Below are 23,195 nucleotides of genomic sequence, written 5' to 3'. Positions count from 1 at the left end.
CTAAGACAAATATGCAAACACTAAGCAAGTTTTCCCATCATGCATTTGTATTTAAAAAATTCTTTAAGAGGTACTTAAAAAATGATTTTTTTAATGAAGGAATGATATGAGAATTTTAAACAGTGGTGGCACATGATCTATAAAAGAAAGCTTCAAAGAAATAAAAATAAATACATTAGACCATGAGAATTAATACATTGTTCTTTTAAGCAGTAGGCAACTAATGTCACAGATTTATATTTCTTACTCTATAGATCCAATTGCAGTCCTTGATTTTTCCATGAATAATATCAATTACATTTTTATCTCTTTTGCAGTGTTTACAATACCTATGAAAAAGCTGTTTTATAAAGATTTGAAATATAAACAATTTCATTTTGGATTATTCTTTTACCATATCATTTTTCATGACATAATAAAGTGTTCTGAACATGTTTATTAACTTGTCAAAGAACTGTTCATCATTTCCTTTGTTAGATGTAGCCAAATAATGTTTTCTACCATTATTAGCAACTATGCCCTAGTTCCTCCTGTGAATGAGGCATGATAAATGATACTTTTGCCTCTGGCTCCTCCTCTGTAAACTGGACACAATATATATTCCTCCTAAATTTCTTATGAAATCAAACAAATGGATTATGTATAAATCTCAATAATCTATATAACATGATTTTGCATGTTACCTGGCACAGAATTAGCATCCAGTATAATGTTGCTATTTTATGCAGCTTAATTATAACCAGAAAATAGAGGTAAGCTATATTCAGTGCATAAAGAGGAAGCAAATATCATAGGGATCTACTTATATCTCATATATATTTTTATTTATTGATTGTAAGAATGTGCTTTAAAGTCTCAAGATATTTAGTAGATTTCATGATGTTAAAGTAGTAAGACAGAATTTTGATATGGGTATACTTTAACTTCCTTATTTAGAGAAATTCTATGGCACTTGCACTAAAATCAAGAGGCAATGCTTCAACCATTCACTTTAACCATACTTTAACTAGCCAGCTAATATGAGTATTCACTTATCTAAAATATTCTAATGTTCAATTGGGCAACTTCAAAATTTTTCATATGACTATTCATTAAAACTTTTTTCTTTTGTACCTTGTATTCGCTTCATTTTTTTTCACTTTTCAAAAGAGTATATTTTAAAAAGGACTCATATCTAGGATATATAAAGAACTCTTAAAACTCAAAAATAAGAAAACCTAATTTTTACATATGGCATTAATTGCGTACTGCATTATATATTGTTTATTTATAAAACAAAGAAAAAAATTATGTCTTTTCACCAAAGAAGATATATGAATGACAAATAAAAGATGCTCAACATCATGTCGTTAGGGAAATACAAATAAAATCACAATGAGCTATCACTACACACCTCCTAGAATAGCCAAAATCTAAAAACTGATGATACCAAATGCTAGCAAAGATTTAGTGCAAAAGAAACTCAAATTCATGACTAGTGGAAATGTAAAATGATACAACTACTAGGGAAGACAGTTTGGCAGTTTCCTATAGACCTAAACATAGTCTTAACATAGCAGCTTTCTGCCTAATTATCCCAACCTGGAAATAAATTGTCTTTCACAAGTAAATAGATAAACAAACTTGGTACTTGAGACAATGGATACTTCTCAGTGATAAAAAGGAAGAAACTATTGATTCGCACAACATAGATGAATCTTAAATGCATGTTGCTAAGTTAAAGATGCCAGGTCCAAAAGCCTACATATTATATGACTCTGTTTATTTGACATTCTGGAAAAGACAAATTATAGAGATGGGAAATGAATCAGTATTGGTCAGGGGTTGGAAAGGAATGATGCAAAGGAGACTCACAGGGAACATTTTAGGGCGATAAAACTGTTCTGTATCTTACTGGATGAAAGATACATGATTACATTTAAAAAAAAATCAGAGTATCCCAGGATAGAATGCAGACTGTGACAAATGAATCTAACTGTATTACAAATATATAACATAACTGCACTAAAGGTTGGAGGGGAAAAGTTGCTGACATAAGTGCCTGGAAAATGATGTTTTGATTGGGAAATATAAGACCAAACAAAAAATAACTGTACACAAACACAATTTTAGTTGGCAAATTTGTTTTTCATCAGGGTATGGTTAAAAATATGAAACTACATGTATACTGGGGTTGAACAAGTAAATAAATGGTAAATAATATAAGTCAGATTTCTTACTATCAGTAAAAAATTACAAATAAGCAAGAGGAGAAGACTAGAATGAATTGTGTGATGCTGGATTAGAGTCTTAGACATTAGTATGAACTCATGTTTAGTTTAATATGTATAGAGACATGTACCCATAGAAATGATTATAGATATGTGTGTATATATTGGTTAGTATACATTCATATATTTCATAGCTCTGTCTGCTGAGAGACTAGAAACAATGACACCCAACAAGCAAAAAGCACATCTAGCATCCAGACCTTAGTTTCTAAATATCCTTCTCCAAAACAGCAAAAGCAAAACAAAACTCAGACATCCTTGGATAAATGACTAATTCAAGTGCTGGGGCAATGAAAATACAAGATGGGCCTAGAGCATTACGTAGTGCCAGAAAATATGGAAATACTAAAAAAACAAAAGGATGGAGGCAGATCAAAGGGACACAGAAGCCAAACTGAAGGAGTACTGATGGCCCAAGCTAAAAGAATTTGAGTAACAAAATTAACTAAACTTTAAAGTTACAGCACAATATAAAATAAATATCCATGAGTCCATACTAATATAAATAATTGAATACGTAAATGGGGAAGAAGGTACAAACCTTTCTTACAAAGAATTTCAAATAATATATGTAGATACTCCTTCCTCCAGGAAGTGGGGCTAAACACCCCCCTCGGAGTGTAGGCTGGATTCCAAAAGAATAGATTATAAGGAAGAGAACATAACCTCGCAGTGAAGAAATCCAGCAGACTTTCCCTTAATCCAATGAGCAAGGTTAACATCACCAGTTATATAGGTCATGTTGGTATTATGTACCCCCCGATATGTGATGAGAAAGACATTTCACCTCTATGATATTCTTCTCCAAAACCCAGAACTTGGGTCTAATCATGAGAAAAACTTAACAAACCCAAATTCGGGGACATTTTACAAAATACCTGACCAATACTGTTCAAAACTGTCATGGGAAACAAGGAAAGGCTGAAAACCTATGAAAGACCATAGAAGACTAAAGAGATATGACAATTAAATTTAATGTGACATACTGGATTGGATCATAGAACAGAAAAAAATTTTTTAAATAAAACTATAAATCTGAATAAAGTCTAGAGTTTAAAGTAATACATCATGGCCATGCCACCTTGAACGTGCCCGATCTTGTCTGATCTCAGAAGCTAAGCAGGGTCGGGCCTGGTTAGTACTGGATGGGAGACCACCTAGGAATATTGGATGCTGTAAGCATTAAAAAAATAAAATAACATAAAGTAATATATCAACATTATTTTTTTTAATTTTAATATATGTACTATGTAAGATATTAGCATTAGTAGAAAATGAAGAGTACATAGGAACTCTCTGTACTGTCTTTACAACTGTTCTGTAAATTTAAAATTATTCCAAAATAAAAGGTTTCATTTTTGTAAAGTATATATTGCAATATGATGGATAAACGTAAAATAGCTATTAAGTGCACTAGAGAGAAATGAGCTCCTTTAAAATGTAAATTTGTGGAATCCTGCTCCCCATATACCCTTTAGAATTTTCTAGAAATGGAGCCAAGAATCTGCATTTTACATGGTCTGAGACTTACTTTTCAAGAGCCCTGTGCCTTTTATAAGCCCAAAAGACTTTCGAAGGCTTTAAAAAAAACCCACAATAGTAATAGTATTATCCAAGGTAACCAAATTTAGAAAAAAATTAAAATTCAGCATGTGTAAAATGGAAAAGAAAATATCAAATAGAGGAGCCTGTGGACAAAATAATTCACTTAGATAATATGCATATAACTGGTGGGCACACAGGATAATAGAGTCATGCTAGAAGAAGTAAGAAGATACAAAGTTTTGCAAGTATCCAAGTAGCAGTAAACACACTAGAAATAGTAGCAACTTGCTTATGCAAAAATTCTTCCTGGGGTTAAAGAAAACTGACATTACTACAGAGTGCAGAGAAATTACACTGGCCTGTTTAATCAACAGGCAACAACTGCCTCCATATGAAGTGTTACCCCCAAAATGAATAGTGCAGTACTGACAACCAAAAGCAACATCCACCAAGCTAATAAACAAATGCTCGAGCAGGTTGAAAGACTGACTGGAGCAGCATATAATGAACAGATGAACAAGGGAATGAGAACAAATTATGAAAATCAATGTGATGAAACTCATTGGTTAAATGAAGCTTAACTGGTCCCAATTCTGACATCCTGCCTCTGCCTACCCTCAACCGTCTACTTTGTTTATTGTAGACCTAAACACTAGCTCAGGGAACCATTTTCATGCCCCAACAGACTCACTTGGTCTGCAACCTTGCTGCCTCCTCCACCCACACACAGCTTCCACCAGCCCTTCTCAGATATCCAATCACATTCACTCTGAGCCCACTTCATCATTCTTCTGCCTGCATCAGCCCTCACTGAGTTTACCATCTGTGATGATTAATTTTATGTGTCAACTTGGCTAGGCTATGGTGCTCTGTTGTTTGGTCTAGAAGTTGTTGTGAAGGTGCTTTTTTAGATATGTTTAACACTTAATTTAGTAGGCTTTGAGTAAAGCTGATATACTGGTTAGTAAACATGCATATATTTAATACCTGTCTGCTGAGAGACTAAAAGCAATGACACCCAACTAGTGTACGCCCTCCATAGCGTGCATGGGCATCATCAAATTAGTTGAAGGCTTTAGGAGCAAGGACTGAAATCTTCTCAGAAAGAAAAAACTATGCCTCCAGATTGCAATATAGAAATTCTGTTTCAGTTTCCAGCCTCTGGACTCAAGACTGCAACATGTCCGCAAATTTCTGACTTGCCAGCCCCCCAAATCACAGAAGCTAATTACTTAAATCTCTTTCTCATATATATTTATACACGCACTATATATCATATCATATCATATCATATCATGTAATGTAATGTAATGTAAATAGCCTATTAGATCTGTTTTCTGGAAAACTCGAATATGCTGTCCATTTTAATCATATTTCTACCGGTAACACTATAACTATCTTTTTTTTAAAGAGATATACTACAGCTATTTTACCACAGCTATGACCACTGACATTTTTTCTTAGCAAGGTATGATTTTAGATAAATTATAAGCAATACATAGGCTTAGAGAGTCCCATTTTGTTCTTTGCATCAAATAGCATAAAATCAGTATTCCATACCCTGGCTAAATATGAGTCACTTGTGGCTCTTTTTAAAAGTACATATAACAACAGAGTTCTACCCCAAACCTATGGAATCAGAATTCCCCCAATTGATTTTGATTCACAGCCAAGGGTTAAAATCCCTGGACATAAAATCATTTGGCCAAAGTATCTCCAACAGGATATAGTCCAAAACCACTTTTGAAAATAAAGAACGTGAAGCTAAAGGAGAACAAATTACTCAAACTCCCAAGATGAAAACATCAGGCTAATATTTTTTTCATGTTTCTAGAAGGTTCATTTGATTTTTTTATATAAATTCCAGATAAAAATATGAAGGGTATTCTTCTCTCAATGTATGCATATTTTATCATCTGATCCACAGCTCCAATTCACTAATATAGATCATAATATTTAGGAAGTAATCAAGCAGAAGCAACTCTATTTTATAAGGTGGTTCATGCTGGGTACACATGAAATTCTCTGGTATATAGTTAGAAGACCTCTCAAATGGCTAAAATCTTGGCCATTTATTGTGTTCTTAATGTTATAAAATTTTGTCTGAGGACATGTAAATGTTACTAATTTATGTCTACCTTCCTAGATATAGATAGATAGATAATCTCCTATTGGTTCAGTTTCTTTAGAGAACCCTGACTAATACTAATACGATATAAAAACTGACCACAAACATTTCAAAGAAACCTTTATTTTATAGTCCTATATTCATATTTTAAAAAATCTGCTCTTAAGTTTTCTCATTCTGTGCTTATATTTAGTTTTATATTTGTCATTAAAGAAAAAATGGACGGAATGCTTTTGTTTACACTTATCTGTATTTCCTTCATGGAATTCTAAAGTTCTAGCCATGTTTGTTTATCGACTTCCATTAAAAAAATTAGTTTTTAAACCTTAGGTTTCTCTTATATATCTTTTGCCATTACCTTCTTTCTTAGGAGGTAAAAATGAGGAATGAAATATCTGAGAAACACTATTATCACCCCTTAGTATACATATAACCATTCAATACAAGAGTATTATTATTTTAACTATCCGTAGGGTAAAATTGTGGGGATAAATTATTAAATAATCGGGACATAATGAGAACATGTTCTACAAAAATCAAGATTTCTTCTATTTAAATAGATTCTTACAGTGCGGTCTACAATGAAATCTTGCAAGGAAATTTTGAAAGTGTACTTTCAACTGATCATGTAGTTCTTTCCCATCTCTAATGTGTGATTCTATCATTACAATCAACTTATCAAAGACATTATTACTCTATTTTTTACAGAATCAACAACTAAATGCCTCTAAAACTGATTAGATAAGTTTACATTGTAATATTTCATATCTGATCCTTTATTTTCTTTATAAACACTGATTATAAAATAGCATAAGCTTCCAAAAAGGAATAGAAGCCCAAGAAAAGGTATGCTAGTCAAATTCATGGGAATAAAACTTGAAGTGAAAACAAGCAGTTTATCCATAACTTTAAAACCATTTGAGAACACTTATAATATTCTGTCACTCTGTCTTGTACCTTGAGAACAGAGACCACATTTGATTCTTTTTTGTATCTCCAGAATCAGTGTCTGACACATATTTGGAGTATATAAATGGTTGCTTAATTAATGCACAAATAAATTAATTATAAATACCTAGATTGCTCTTATATCTTCCACTATAATATCCTTGAATTCTAAGAATATATTTTCTATTTTAAATTTCCATATACATGTATAATATCTTTATGTATTTACTTGAGAAAATAAGGAGGGAAAAATGGCAATTTTGTGTTTGCTTTTGTTTTGGTCTGCTTCTCCACTAGAATATAAACCTCATAGGAAGAGACTTTGTGTCTCTTTGTTACAAATATATGCCCAAGTCCTAAACCAGTGCCTAGGCCATATTATACAATAAATATTTGTTGAATGAATAAATTAATGAAAGGCAATTTGAGATGGGTGGTACTCCCAACCATGGTGGCTCATTCCATAGAACATAATTGAAGGCTTGAAAAAAAGACTTGCTGAGTGGCGACGATGTGCAAATGAGGTTGGAAGAAATAAATATATCTACACAGTTAAGTTTTTTGTCTAAGAATGTACCTAAATCTTTGTTTCCTGCCAGAGAAAACAGAGGTCTGTACTTGAAGGAAATTGGCAAGCTAGGTGAAGGGGGCGAGGAAATGTAGGATGTCAGTGATGAGGTCATTCAAACAGTCCATGTTTGGGGTCTGGACAGGGCAGAAGGAATGTGTTTCTAGGACCGTGCTGAAAGATTAAGAGATGAGAGAGAATGGGAGAGTTAAGAAAAAGTTCAAAAAGAGTGAAAGATGGAGAAGTGGAAAGAGTCACTGAGACTTTGGAGGTGAGGCTCTGCTGTCAGAGAAGTGTGAACTTGATCAGGAATAGAAGGAGAAAAGCGGAGATCTCTGGAGTTAATAAGGTCTAGGAACTGAGTGAGGAGGTCATCAGAACTGTCACTGGTATGGACGTTGAAGTCATTCCAATAAAGCTTTGTGATAGTAAAATATAACCAGTGATACCACAAAAGCGCTATGTGTCACAAAACAACCACGTTAGGACAATATTTAAATAAGTTCCTCAAAGAAATCATGCAGGTGATTAAATCAAAGTGGTTGCACCTATATTCATGAATAACATTTGAAAATATTATATATGCCAGACGCTCCGAGCCCGGAGCACCGAGCCCCGCGGTTCGCCCAGGCTCGGATGGAACCTGGAAGACGCGGACGGTGCCGTCCCCCTCGGACCCCTTTCCTGCCCTCCCACCGCCTCGCGCAAACCCTGCTGGGTAAGTAACCGTCACTTCCGGTTTACCTCAGAGCCCGCGGACTGGCGGCGGAGCGCGACCTCCTCTGACTGCTCCCCTAGTCCTTCGGAGAGGTCCCTACCACCGGCGCTGGTGACAACCCGTGGCTGCCCTCATCTACCACCATGGGGATGCTCCGAGGCCCCCGAAGCAGCCGCCGCCGCCGCCGCGGCCCCTGCCGCTGCCCACCTCGCACCTCCCCCGACAGTCGTTCGTTGGCCTTCATACCCGGAGGGGCCCCGCCACCAGCCATGCCTCTGCTGCCACCCATAGTGCCTGCGCTGCCAGTCCTGCCGCCTCCTGTGCTGCCACCTTTGGCGCCTGCGCCTAATGGGCCGCCCTCACAAGTGCGCCAGAACTACCACCGCTTCTGTGAGAATGCCGTCAACCGCCTGATCAACCTGGAGCTCTACGCCTCCTACGTGTACCTGTCCATGGCCTTCCACTTCGACAACCTGGAAGGAGCCTTGAAGCACGTCGCCCCCTTCTTCCTGAGGCAGTCGAGAGAGGAGCGGGGGCATGCCCAGACACTGATGTGGCTGCAGAATCTGCGCGGAGGCCGCATCCGCCTGCGCGACATCAAGATGCCAGACAGCAACCACTGGGAGAGTGGCCTGAAAGCCATGAAATGCGCCTTGCACCTGGAGAGGACTGTGAACCAGAGCCTGGCCGATACGCACCAGCTGGCTACCAACAAGCATGACGCCCACCTGTGCGATTTCCTGGAGCATCACTACCACCGCAAGCAAGTGAAGTCTGTCAAAGAATTGGGGAGCCATATCATCAACCTGCGCAAGATGGAGTCCCTGCAATCCACTCTGACAGAGTACCTCTTTGACAAGCTCACCCTGGGCGACAGCAACAAGAACTGAGCCTGGACTGCCTTCCCGATAGCCATGAGGCGACTTCCACGGGTCACCATGCTGAGCATTCATATTGCAGTATTGCCCTTGCAAAACATTCACTTGTTTTTTTCTTCAAATTTTGCGATTTCTTCCAATAAAGTTATTTGGTTCGTAAATAAATAATGGTCTCTGGTTGACTAGTGTGTGCAGAACTCTCACTTTTTAAGTTTTAAGCAGGTATCAAGGAATTTCCAGCCACCCATGCCCCATTCCCGTGCACCCCGGGATCTCCATGGATGGACGGAGAAGGTACTCCATAGGACCCTGGAAAACACAAAATTATTCTTACCCTTATAAATAATGTGGAGTGATGTGGGTGGTTCGGGAACCTGGTTAATGTGGGTGCATATGCGGAGTAAAAGTATAAAAACATGGCCTGAAAATCAGGATTGCAGTTACCTCGGGGGGAAAGGTAAAGGGAATGGGATTGGTTAGGGATTAAAATAAAGGAGGTCTTCAGCTTTATCTGGAATGTTTATTTTTATTAAATTATGCAAATACTAATAGTTAAGCCTGGGTAGCAAGACGGGAGTCTTAGAAGTCTGAATAGTAGAGCATCTCCTTGACAAGCAAACACTGGGCAACAGTGATAAAAACAAATGAGCCTTAAGCTGGCTTTCCTACAGACAGGGAGCTGACTTCTCATAGTCACCAATGTCTGGCATGCACGTCGCAGTTAAAAAACATCCACTTATGAATGTTTTCTTTCATTTGTATCCTGTGAGTGTGTGTATCCAGCAGCAGAGTTTATTTCAAATCTCCAGGCTAGATTCTGAATGTTTGCTCAGGAAGATACCCTTTGCTGAAAACCAATTCAGCGATTGCATTATTTGAAATGACATAGCTGCTTTCTAGGCCTTTCCTGAGCCTGGATGTATTTCTGCCCTTGAGTTTTGTGTATCCAACTTTGATTTAATTTTTGTTATTTGCTGCCAAGAGAACCTAAGCTAATATGTCTTCTTATCACCACACCTTTACCAGGCTCCGCTGTAACTACAGTAGAGTAAATAGCTCCTCTAAGGTAGTAAATGACATGTTTCTCTTTACCTCTTGTACAGATGCCACTAAAAAGAAAAAAAGATGAAAGGGTGAAAGGGATAAAATAACAATTTTCTGAATGGAAATACACACTAGGAAGGGCCACTACAGGCATCCCTTCTCACCTGAAAAGTGTTAAGTATTTTCCTCTTAAGTTGCAGGGTTTTAATTTCTTAGGTCAGCCTTTCCAAGTTCAGTATCAGACAATGCCACAAAAATATTAGTAGGTATTCAGTGAAAAATGGAGATACACATTTATAAAATGTTTGTATTAATTGAATTAGGATTTTTTGTTTTGTGTTTCTGTTTTTGTTTACACTAGGAATTTTTTATCTTTAATGTAAAAAATCTACATTGTAAATTTATAACATGGTGGTAAATTACCAAGAAAATAGCTTTGGAAACGTTAAAAAATCTCATCATGTGTTGCTTCAGAAGCACGTTCCTGGGGTACCTAAACCTCACTCATTTTCACTAAGAAGTCATGAGCAACTGGAAACTTTGCTGTGAAGGTTCACACATATTCATTTTGTTTCCTAATGGATAACTTCTAACACCATATTTTTTCATCATATTCTAATTTCTATTTCTAAACGAATGGCTTTCTGGGAATAATAACATTGATATTTTTTTTCCAGTACTTATATCAGAGTTGAGAGAAAGGCTGCTAAGTAGCTAATATTCTTCACCTCCTTCTACCTTTGTATTCATCTCACTAGCAGCAGAATTGTTCATTTTGATTTTCCAGAATAAATTCCTGAATTTTGGTAAGTAATATACCTTTGGGTCAAAATCAGTCTTTGCCTGCATTTTTTTTGGAAATAAGATGCTGAAATTCCTCAAAATTCAGACGTTTAATTATTAGAAAAAGGCATATATGCTACAAATATTTTAATAAAGTCCAAGATTGTTAAATAAATATATAATGAGTAATGTGCTTAATGTGTAGCATCTTACACATCCATCTTTTTCATCCAATAAATATCATCAACATTATTACCTACATTATTATTCAATTTTGGATGAGTACCTGATTGCAATGCATTCTGCTTTAGGTTCGACAGACAACCTGTCAAGTTTCTCTCCTGCCCTGAAATACCTGATGCAAGTCTATAAATTGAAACTGCACTAGTCCCGAACGGTAGTTGGTGTGAGGCAATATCTAAGTATGAACTCCTGCAGATTTTTAAATTTAAATGTGTTTCCACAACTACTCTCAGATATCAATTCTCATGACACTTCCAATGAATTTGATAGCATGCCTATTTTCACCTCAGGCAAATATCAACATAATACAAAGCTATTATTTTCTCAACATGGAAAATATTCTATCATTTTAATAAATGATTATATTATGCTCAAAAATAACAAGGTGATTAAGTAAGCTTCTCAACAAGAACATTATTTGAGTCTGATGTATCTTATTAACAATTTTCATTTGTCTTCTCCTTGGCTGCTTAATTCAATTCAATGGCATATATTCTTTTAAAAAAACAATAGAAATTAAATTTTTTTTTCAATTACGCTTGACATTCAATATTGTATTACTTTCAGGTGTACAGTATAGTGATTAGACATTTGTATAATTTACAAAGTGGTCCCCTTGATTAGTCTAGTACCCACCTGGCACTATATATAGTTATTACAATATTACCGACTATATTCTCTATGCTGTACTTTACATCCCCATGACTATTTTGTTAACTGCCAATTTGTACTTTTTAATCGCTTCACCTTTTTTACCTAGTCCCTCAACCTCCCTCTCATGTGGCAACCATCAGTTTGTCCTTTGTATCTATGAGTTTGTTTTGTTTGTTCCTTTATTTTGTTTTTTAAATTCCACATATAACTGAAATCATGTGGTATTTGTCTTTCTCTGTGTTGTTTCACTTAGAATAATATCTTCTAGGTGCGTCCAGGTTGACACAAATGGTAAGATTTCATTCTTTTTGATGATCAAGTAACATTATATCGTATATATGTATCATCTCTTCTTTATCCATACATCTATCTATGAACACTTAGATGGCTTCCAAATCTTGGCTATTGTAAATAATGCTGCAATGTGCATAAAGATGCACATATCTTTTCAGATTAGTGTTTTGTATTTTTTGGATAAATACGCAGAAGTGGAATTGCTGGGTCCTATAGTAGTTCTATTTTTAACTTTTTTGAGGTCCTCCAGACTGTTTTCCATACTGGCTGCACCAATTTACGATATCACCAACAGTGCACAAAGGTTTCCATTTCTCCATATCCTTGCCAACACTTGTTGTTTGTTGATTTATTGATAATAACCATTAGGACAGGTGTGAGGTGAGATCTCATTGTGGTTTTGATTTGCATTTCTCTGAAGATTAGTGATGTTGAGCATCTTTTCCTATGTCTATTGGCCACCTACATGTCCTCTTTGGAGAAATGTCTATTCAACTACTCTGCCATTTTTTAATCAGATTTTTTTTGGTATTAAGTTGTATGAGTTCTTTCCGTATTTTCAATATTAACCCCTTATCAGATATATCATAGATGAATATCTTCTCCTATCCCATAGGCTGACTTTTCGTTTTGTTGATGGTTTCCTTTGCTTTGCAAAAACTTTTTAGTTTGGTGTAGTTCCATTTGTTTATTCTTTGTCTTTCACTAGGAGAGATCCAAAAAAAATTACTAAGAGCAATGTCAGAGAGTTTATTGCCTATGTTTTCTTCTAGGAGTTTTTTAGTTTCTGATCTTGCATTTAAGTCTTTAAACCATTTTAAGTTTATTCTTGTATATGGTGTAAGAAAGTGATCTAGTTTTCATTTTTTGCATGTATCTGTCCAGTTTCCCCAACACTATTTATTGAAGAGGCTGTCTTTACCCATTATATACTCTTGCCTCCTTTGTCATAGATTAATTGACTATAGAAGTGTGGGTTTATTACTGGGTTCTCTATTCTGTTCCACTGATCTATGTCTCTGTTTTTATGGTAGTACCATGCTGTTTTGACTACTATAGCCTTTTAGTATAGTTTGATATCAGGTAGTCTGATTTCGCCAACTTTGTTCTTTCTCAATATTGCTTTGGCTATTTGGGGTCTTTAGTGGTTCTACATAAATTTTAGAATGATTTGTTCTAGTTCTTTGAAAAATGTCATTGATATTTTGATAGGAATTACATTGAATCTATATAGTGCTTTAGATAGTATAGACATTTTTAACGTTAATTCTTCTTATCCATAAGCACGGTATATGCTTCCCTTTATTCATTTCCTCTTCAATTTCTTCGATGTCTCATTTCCAAACACAGATCTTTTACTTCCTTAGTTAAATTTATTTCCAGGTATTATTTAATGCAACTGTAATCGGGATTTTTTAAAGTTTCTCTCTGATAGTTTGTTATTAGTGTATAAAAATGCAATGGGTTTCTGAATATTAATTTTCTATCCTGCTATTTTTCCGAATTCATTTATCAGGTCTAATAGTTTTTTGATAGAATCTTTAGCGTTCTCCATACATAGTATTATGTCATCTGCTAATAATGAGTTTTATTTCTTCCTTTCCAAGTTGGATGCCTTTTATTTCTTTTTGTTGTCTGATTGCTGTGGCTAAGACTTCTAATACTATATTGAATAAAAGTGGTGAAAATGGCACCCTTACTTTGTTCCTGAGATTAAGAAAAATGCTTTTAGCTTTTCACTAATGAGTATGATGTTAGCTGTGGTTTCGTCATATATGGCCTTTATTTATTATGTTGAGGTATATTTCTTCAATACCCACTTTGCTGAGAGTTTTTATCATAAATGAATGCTGGATTTTGACAAATGCTTTTTCTGCATCTATTGATATGATCATTTGATTTTTATCGTTCATTTTGTTTACATGGTGTGTCACCTTAATTGATTTGCAAATGTTGAACCAAGCTTGCATCCCAGGAATAAATTCCACATGATCATGGTGTATGATATTTTTAATATATTGCTGAATTCAATTTGATAATATTTTACTGAGGATTTTTTGCATCTGTGTTCATCAGGGATATTGACCTATGATATTATTATTTTTGTAATGCCTTTGTCTGGTTTTGAAATCAGGGTAATGGTGGCCTCTAAATGAGCTTGGGAGACTTCCCTCCTCTTCAATTTTTTGGAATAGTTTGAGAAAAATTTATTAGATGTTAATTCTTTGAATGTTCGATAAAATTCACCTGTGAAGCCATATGGTCCAAGATTTTTGTTTGTTGGGAATTTTTTGATTACTGGTTCAATTTTGTTAGTAGCTATCAGTCTCATAGATTTTCTGTTTCTTCTTGATTCAGTCTTGGAGATTGTATGTTTCTAGGCATTCATCCATTTCTTCCAGGTTACCCGAACCATTGGCATATAATTGTTCACAGTTTTTTCTTATAATCCTTTGTATTTCTGTGGTGTAGGTTGTCACTTCTCCTCTTTCATTTCTGATTTTATTTATTTGGGTCCTCTATCATTTTTTCTTGATGAGAATTTCCTTCCTAGAACTGCTTTGGCTTTGTCCCATAGATTTGGGTTGTTGTGTTTTCATTATCATTTGTCTCAAGGTTTCTTTTGATTTCTTCCTTGATCTTGTTCTCAAGCCATTTATTGTTTCGTAGCATGTTATTTAGCCTCTACATGTTTGTGTGGTTTTCAGTTTTCTTCCTATAATTGATTTCTAGTTTTATACTATCATAACTGAAGAAGATGCTTAGCATGATTTCAATCTTTTTAAATTTATTGAGACTTGCTTTCTGGTCTAATGTGGTCTATCCTGGAAATTGTTCCATGTGCACTTGGAAAAAAATGTATATTCTGCTGCTTTTGGGTGAAATGTCCTAAAAATATCAAGTCCATCTGCTCTAATGTATCACTTAAGAGGGCTGTTTCCTTGTTGATTTTATGTCTGGATGATCTATTCATTGATGTCAATGGGAGTGTTAAAGTTCCCTACTATTACTATATTATTGTTGATATCTACCTTTCTGTCTGTCAATATTTGCTTTATGAATTTAGGTGCTCCTATATTAGATGGGTCACCGTTTACAAGAGTTATATCCTCTTGTTAAATCGATCTCTTTATCATTATGAAATGTCCTTTTTTTCCTCTTGTTATTTTAAAGCTTTTATTTTAAAGTCTGTTTTGTCTGACATAATTATTGCTACCCAGGTTTTTTAAATTGCAATTTGCATGCAATATCTTCTTGCATCCCTTTACTTTCAGTCTGCATATATCTTTTGATCTGAAATGGATTTCTTGTAGGCGGCATATTATAGGGCTTCTTTTCTTATCTGTCCAACCGTCTTATGTTTTTTGATTGAAACATTAAATCCATTTACATTTAAAGTAATTATTAATAGGTATGTAGTTATTGCTATTTTATTATATATATATGTATGTATAATAAGGAATACACATATATATATTCCTTCTTCTTAAAGAAGTTCCTTTAATATTGGTAATACTGGTGTGGTGGTGATAAACTCTTTTAGCTTTTTCTGGTCTGGGAAGCTCTTATCCCTTCTATTCTAAATGATAGCTTTGCTGGGTAAAGTAATCTTGATTGTAGGTCCTTGCTTTTCCTCACTTTGAATATTTCATGCTAATCCCTCTGGCCTGCAAAGTTCCTGTTGAGAAATCAGCTGACAGTTTTATGGGAGCTTCCTTGCAGGTAACTAAATGCTTTTCTCTTGCTGCTTTTAAGATTCTCTCTCTGTCTTTTACTTTTAGCATTTTAATTATTATGTGTCTTGGTGTGGGGCTCTTTAGGTTCATCTTGTTTGGGACTCTCTGTGCTTCCTGGACTTGTATGTCTATTTCCTTTGCCAGGTTAGGGATGTTTCTAATCATTATTTCTCAAATAGGTTTTCGATTGCTTGCTCTGTCTCTTTGCTTTCTGGTACTCTTTTGATGCAAATGTTATGCTCGATGTCATCCCAGAGGCCCCTTAAACTATTCTCATTTTGTTAATCCTTTTTTTTTTTCCTGTTTCATCTGGGTGTTTTCTGCTACCTTGTTTCAAAATCAAAATGATTCGATCCTCTGCTTCATCTAATCTGATATTGATTCCATCTAATGTATTGTTCATTTCAGTTATTATATTCTTCATTTCTGACTAGTTCTTTTCCATGATTTCTATCTCTTTGTGTAATTTGTCACTGAGTTCATCTATTCTTCCCCCAAGTTCATTGAGTATTCTTATAACCAGTGTTTTGAATTCTGCATCTAATAGATTGTGTGCCTTCATTTTGTTTAGTTCTTTTTCTGGAATTTTGTCCTATTTTTTTTCATTTGAGACCTATTTCTTTGTTTCCTCATTTTGGCTGCCTCCCTCTGTTTGGTCTCTGCTGTATCTCCCAGTCTTGGCAGGGTGACCTAATATTGTAGGTGTCCCATGGGGACCAGTGACACAGTCTCCCTGGTCATCTGAGCTGGGTTCTCCAGATGTGTCCCTTGTGTGGATTGTGTGTACCTTCCTTTTTTAGTTGAGCCGTGACTGCTTTTGGCATGTCAGTCGGTGGGATTGACCATGAGGCTGACTGGCAATGAAGACTGGCTGTGACTATAGCAGACGTGCTATTGTGTGGGGACTGACCCTACAGAGTGGGCTTTGCTTTACTGGTGCTCTGATACCTGCCAAGACCACATTTTGGGTGTGTTGTTTGTGGAGTGAATTGGGTGGTGGCCTGGTGTGGTTTAAAGCTGGCCACCGTGAGTGTTGATTCTGGGCCCTCTTGGGAGGGCTCCCAGCAGGCCTAGGTCAGCCTCTGCCTATATCCAGCCTGGAGCCACCTGGTAAGAGCTACACAGTAATCTGCTGTTGGGAGCTTCCTGTGCTGGACTTGAAGGTGCCTAGGAGTGCTTAAGCTGTGAACTGATGCTGGCTACCACTACCGACAGCCTTGAGGCCACATGTAATAGGTTTAAGGCACACTGAACATACATAAATAAATAAATAAATAAATAAATAAATAAATAAATAAATAAATAAGTTTATGCTGGGGAATCAAAGTTAAATAAGACATAGACTTAGTCCAGTTAAACCAAATATATTAGTATTTTGCCAATTTTCTAAAAGTAAAATACAAGTTCCAATATGTGATTATTTTAATAACCAATTAATTAAAGAGTATAGCTAGGTAGTGTTTTCATTTATCACTCTCCACTTTATAAAGAGGTATGCTACACAGTCATTCAAGATACTTGCACAAGTGAAAATGCAGCCATTTTTAATAAAGTATGAGGAAAAATGTAGGCCAACTATTCTTCCTCCCAGTGGACACTAAATGAATCTAAAGCATCATTATAATGACAATTATCTGGATTATGCCATCAAAATAATATGTTAAAAAATTTCCTCTTCTAGATAATGAGGGCTGTTACCTGAGAGGGAGAGAGAATTTGCAGAAGAGCAGTAATACAGCATGATTAACAGATTAAATTTTAGCAAATAAGGTTATTCATTTGTTTACATATTTTATGCTGTTGTTGCCTAGAAACGGAGGAGGCACTTGATGGTATGTTTTACTAGTGTGGATCGCATGAGAGTCTTCTAAGGGACTAGTTTAAAAACATTTTTCAAAGCTAGAAAAAGTTATTTTCACTGTAATTTGAACCTGTAAGCAATCTATAGGTAAAGGTAATCTAAAAAAAAAAAAAAATGAGGGCAGCCTTAATGGTAACTCTTTATTTAAGAAAAACGTACATGTACTTATTGAAAGGTTTTAGAGCATCACTACTTGTATCCAACAATAAAAACAACTTGTACTTACTGAGAACTCATTATGTATTAGACATTAGATTAAGACATGTAAATGAATTACTTCATTCTTTCCTGACAACGTCAGAGGTAATACTATTTTTACTTCCATTTCACAGATGATCACTGTGAACTGAGAGATATATGAATTTCCTAAATGTCCCAGAGGTTAATAAGTGGCTGAACTTAAATTTAAACACACTCAGTATAACTTGGGGACCTGTGCACTTAACCATTAGTCTATATGGTAATGAATAAATGAGAAGTTTATAAGCCCTATGAGTTACAATAATGTGACAAAGTCTGTAGCAAGAAGTTTGTAGGAAGAGATCCTACAAGCCTGGTTTAACAGAAATCTCAAGCCAATAGGAAACACCTATAACAGGTTTATTCAGTTAAGTGCCAATTCACATTTCCATAGCACAAACTGACAGGGCCAATGGTCTGAAAAGTCAAAGAGATTTCTGGAATTATTCTAAAAAGGGCAGTAAATTTGAACATAGAGCTTTATGCCTTGTAGTACTGTAATGCACAGGTTTAAAAAGGTGATCCCTGGCTCTGATTGAGCAGAAGTCTGTTGCTGGGGATCTTTTGAAGAAATTCATTGGCGATATGAAAGAAAAGACGATGAAATGTAACTAGAAAGAGATTATTTTAAATGGCTAGTAGAGTGAGCATATTTAATCAATTAATATAATGCTTAGTAACAAATAAACTTTACAATGAATTAGCATTGATTTTCTAATCCAACATTCTGTGATTAGTAACAGTATGATTACCCTGTTGCTATCAACCTCAATCTCATTTTGAGAACATCTTTTCAATTCTTCTAAAGGTTTCTAATAAAGTACTAGAAAATGGCACCTCTTTTTGCTATATTCCTCCAAAGTTTACTTTTCTGGTTCTAAAAATCATAGAAAGAGTGAGAATGGCAGGTCCCAAGAGTCATTGTTGCCAATGAAGTAGGACAGGATAAATTTATGATAGAATGCAAGTAAGTGCTTTCATTTAGAATGTACTTAAATCTTTGTTTTCTACCAGAGAAAACAGAGGTCTGTACTTAAAGGAAATTGGCAAGCCAGGTGAAGGGGGCAAGGGAAATGTAGGATGTCAGTGATGAGGTCATTCAAACTGTCTATGTTGAGGTCCGGACAGGGCAGAAGGAATGTGTTTCTAAGACTGTGCTGAAAGAATAAGAGATGAGAGAGAAAAAAGAGTTAGGAAAATGTTCAAAAGGAGTGAAAGATGGAGAGGTGGAAAGAGTCACTGAGACTTTGGAGGTGGGGCTCTGCCTTCAGAGAAGTGTGAACTTGATCAGGAATAGAGGAGAAAAGTGGAGATCCCTGGAGTTAATAAGGTCTAGGAACTGAGTGAGGTTATCAGAAGTGTCAGCATCAACATGGACTCTTCTCTCTGTATATCTAGGTGATTTGCTTTGTGTTTTGGATTCCATGTCTGCATGATGCCGAGACCTTAAAATAATAAAAATTATAATAATTCACATTTCCATAGCACATTAAAATGTGCTAACAAGGTGTTTTTTTCTTATTTTCACCTTATATAGAGCCCTTATTATAATTGCATATTCCATTCAGTTTCCCTTCTATAGCAAAATATTTTGAGACTGTGAAAGATGAAGAGGTCAAGGTGTTAGATATTAAGGTGTTAAGATATTTTTAGAATTGAACATTTTAACTGAGCATGTCTCTGGCTTGAGCAAAGCCAGTTTGGCAGTTTAAAGTGTGTTTGTTAAAAACACACATGATTTATCTGATTTGGGGTCTGAGGGCAGCAAGAATAAAGGGAGGATATATAATATATATAGGCTATTTAAAGAAAGCAGGGAATTCAGGGATTGGGCCTCACCTGCCATTGAAGTCATTTGGAGAACAAATATATACGTCTGTTTTGGGTGATTAAGTCCGTTAAGCTATAGAAGAGTAGGTGCCAGCATGGAAAATAATCAAACCACCATGGCCAAGAAACAGCAATTCAGTGGCTCTGAGAGGTGAAAGGAAAATGATGTGTATGTGTGCAAACATGATTCCAGTACCACATCTTCAGTGCTAGCTGTGTCAGAATTTCCTTCCCCAGTTATACAAAATCCCTAAATACTACTGATTTATTTATTTTTATTTTTTAAAGTGACAAAAAATTCTATATTCACTGAAGTAAAAAAAAATTCTGTCTATGTTTATCAAACAAAATGAGTTGGTTTGTGCCTTAAAGTTACAAAATGTACAAATTTATATCATTGCTCCTACTTTATAACACACTTATCTCATTTTTGTCGGAAGAAACTAATATATTTATATAAAACATAAATTAAAATCTAAAGTCCACAGTGGGAACTAAAATTATCACTAGAGTTTGAAGAATGCGGTGACACTTGTGAAATTATAGCTATTTATCACTGGACTTCCTGTTTAAAGACATCCGACAATGATTATAATCTTTGTGTGTGGTTGTGATTGAGAAGCAAATATGTGATCAGAACATTAAGGTGATCATTTAACTTTTTTACTAACATACTATTTTTAAAGTTCTGTTCTATTAGCAAGTGTGTATTATTACAATAAATTTTCTTAAACAAAGAATTGCTTAATTAGGTATTTCTAAGAGATCTCATTTCTTTTATTTATTGTTTAGATAGGAATAACTCAAAGGCCCAAAGAAGTCTCATATCTAAATAGTAAATTGGAAGTAAAAGTATAATCTCCCTTCTTTCAGTCAAGTTCTTGAACACGAAGTTGACAAATGTTTTCCTTAAAGCAGCAACCTATAAGGCTGATAAATCACTACTGCTTTTTATGAGTCAGAGCATAATTTTTAGGGGTGTTTCAATGTGAGCCTTTGGATTTTCTTGTGCATTCCCTCTTTATCCAATTTGGTTTGGTGAGCTGTAGCTCTTTCTATCCATCTTTTCCTAACTATTGTGTATATATGCTAATAGTTAAAATGATTACTCAAACAAATTCAATTAAAACCAAAATGAATTATATTCTTGTTGCCTTAAATACCAGTCCTGAAGTGAAAATTTGCCTTAAACTTTCAGGTTTATTGTTCCCAGAAGACTTTTTAAAAATGCCTCATGTAATCATCTGCCTATAGTCACTAATGCCAACAATGTAGGCCCTGTCTCAGTTTTAGAAAAATTTCAAGCCTTGTCGGAGGGGGAAATCATGATTTCAGTCAACACTCAAGTTGATCTGGCTGCTCCTGGACATATAGTTCTACTTTATGTCCTAGTTCTAGAAACTTAGTTTCTTCTTGGGATCAAGACCTCATCTTATGACCCAGTTTCCTATCTGGACTTTGCTGTTACTCCTGATTGTGATAAGCAACCCTGCACATTAGTGACTTCAGGATTGAGATTCTGATACCCCCATACTTGGCACTTGAGATCTGATTCTGAACTTCACACCCCATGCCTTAGGGATGACTTCCTCTTTCCTCACATCTCTTGACAAGTAATAGTCTGTCTGCTTACCACATCTCAACACTATATTGCTTCCCTGTAGATCCTTGTGTTTTGTGTCCTGTACGCCAGCTATACCACCTTTATTGTAATTCCTCAGGCTGACCAGTTACCTATCAGTTTCTCCCAGGATAATTGACTTTTCCTATATGGCTGGACTTACTCACCTGTCAACAACTTTCTTCCAGTGAGTACATCTAGTTCCAAGCCCAAACTCTCTAGGATTGGCCCTTGTCTTGCAATCAAAGCTTCTGTGAAGAGCCATTCAACAGAGAAAACTGAAATCCTCCATGCTAGCTAACATTATCTGTTCCAAGATTTCTTCGAAGATGGCTATCGCAACATTTTATATTATGTATAGATATTTGTTCAGAATTTTCCATGAATCTTTTATTATCTCCGAAAATTACAGATTCATATCTCCAAAACTCACTAGACATAAAGGCTATGAAAATTTAGATAGACTATGCCTATTCTTTAAAAATATCTCTTTATTTTATCACATATAAAATTTATCTATCAGAAAAAGGATAGCAACATTTCTGTTTAATCTATTAAAACATGCTACCTATTTAAATGAGTCATAAACTTGTCATATAGAAGACATCAATTTAAACACCACAAAAGAAAACCAATGCTTCCATTAGCATGACATCCAAATCAGTCAATGAGCTACAGAGACAAAGAAAAAGCACCAGAATTACAGAGAGGAAAAGTATGACCTTGTGCTTGCTTCTTTCAACATCAATAGATTTTTTTTTAATGGAGTTAAGTTGAATTTGATTTATGTATTCAACTGTGCTTAAAAATATTTTTATCTAGAAAAAATAAAAGCCTTTTCTTCACACTAATTCCCTTAATCCATGCCAGCTTCAGAATTATAATCTAACCTGATGAAATCATGTTACTTCTTAAATAGACCTCATATTATCCTCTCGATATTTATGCATTAACATCATTTGACATAAACATAGGAGGTAAATGCATTGTGATGTCGTTCAGAAGCACATCCCCATTTCTGAAACAGTTATTTTCAGGATGACACTAGGAAAATAGTATCAAATAAAATATAAATCTTCCACAAAATCTCCCACCCCCCATTTCTAAGGATATATTCAAAAGCAATGGTAACTTCTTTTGAAAGGCAGTATATCAAGGATTTTAAGAATTTGTCAGGCAAGAATGGGTAAAAATCCTGATTCTACATTGTATTTGCTGTATGACTTTTGACCAGTCTTTCTTCCATTTTATCATTTGTCTACATTACCATACATTTTAAAAAATATTGAATGACCTAACTTATATAAACTGCTTAGCACTGTGCCTGGTATGTAGAAAATGTTTACTAAGCAGTAGCTAGTATTATTATCATCATATTATCAATAATCACTATATTCTTATAGTTCTTGACCTTTATTTTTATTTAACTTGTATTATAATATTCTGAAATTCCTTTGATGGCACTCACTTACAACGTTTTATCACAGACTATGTGTGCTGATTTTTAATATTTAATTAGGCTGGCGGTATTTTGCTTCTGCAAAAGGGTATGTTGAGATATGTAGAAAAGATAAATGAGAACATTAAAAAGGAGGCTTTTAAGTAAGTTTATTCCTTGACAATACATTCAGAGCACAGGAAAATCTATTCTTTCATATGCATTCTTTTGAAATCTCTTGCCCAGAGAGGCTACAGGATCATTCATCATTTCTTACCGTTTCTGCATCCATCACGTCTTTTTCCTTTACTCTCCATATGACCTCCTTGGCTTTTCTGATTGTAGTAGTTAGCAGAACTAATCATGAATAAATTGGGATTTGGGATAAAAGAGAA

The 23,195-nt window shown here is 35.2% G+C and overlaps 1 protein-coding gene across 1 annotated transcript; it reads left to right on the top strand.

The window, feature by feature from the left end:
- Positions 1–8,209: 8,209 nt before the first annotated feature.
- Positions 8,210–9,139, top strand: LOC120589016 (ferritin heavy chain-like). Its single transcript, XM_039846414.1, has one exon. It carries the CDS (start codon positions 8,321–8,323, stop codon positions 9,065–9,067), a length of 747 nt encoding a protein of 248 aa, XP_039702348.1. The 5' UTR covers positions 8,210–8,320; the 3' UTR covers positions 9,068–9,139.
- The last annotated feature ends 14,056 nt before the right edge of the window (positions 9,140–23,195 follow it).

Source organism: Pteropus medius, unplaced genomic scaffold (assembly GCF_902729225.1).
Source record: "Pteropus medius unplaced genomic scaffold, Ma_sr-lr_union100, whole genome shotgun sequence".
NCBI lineage: Eukaryota > Metazoa > Chordata > Mammalia > Chiroptera > Pteropodidae > Pteropus > Pteropus medius.
The sequence above is the reverse complement of the archived record's forward strand: the minus strand, read 5'-3'. Positions and strand labels throughout refer to the sequence as shown.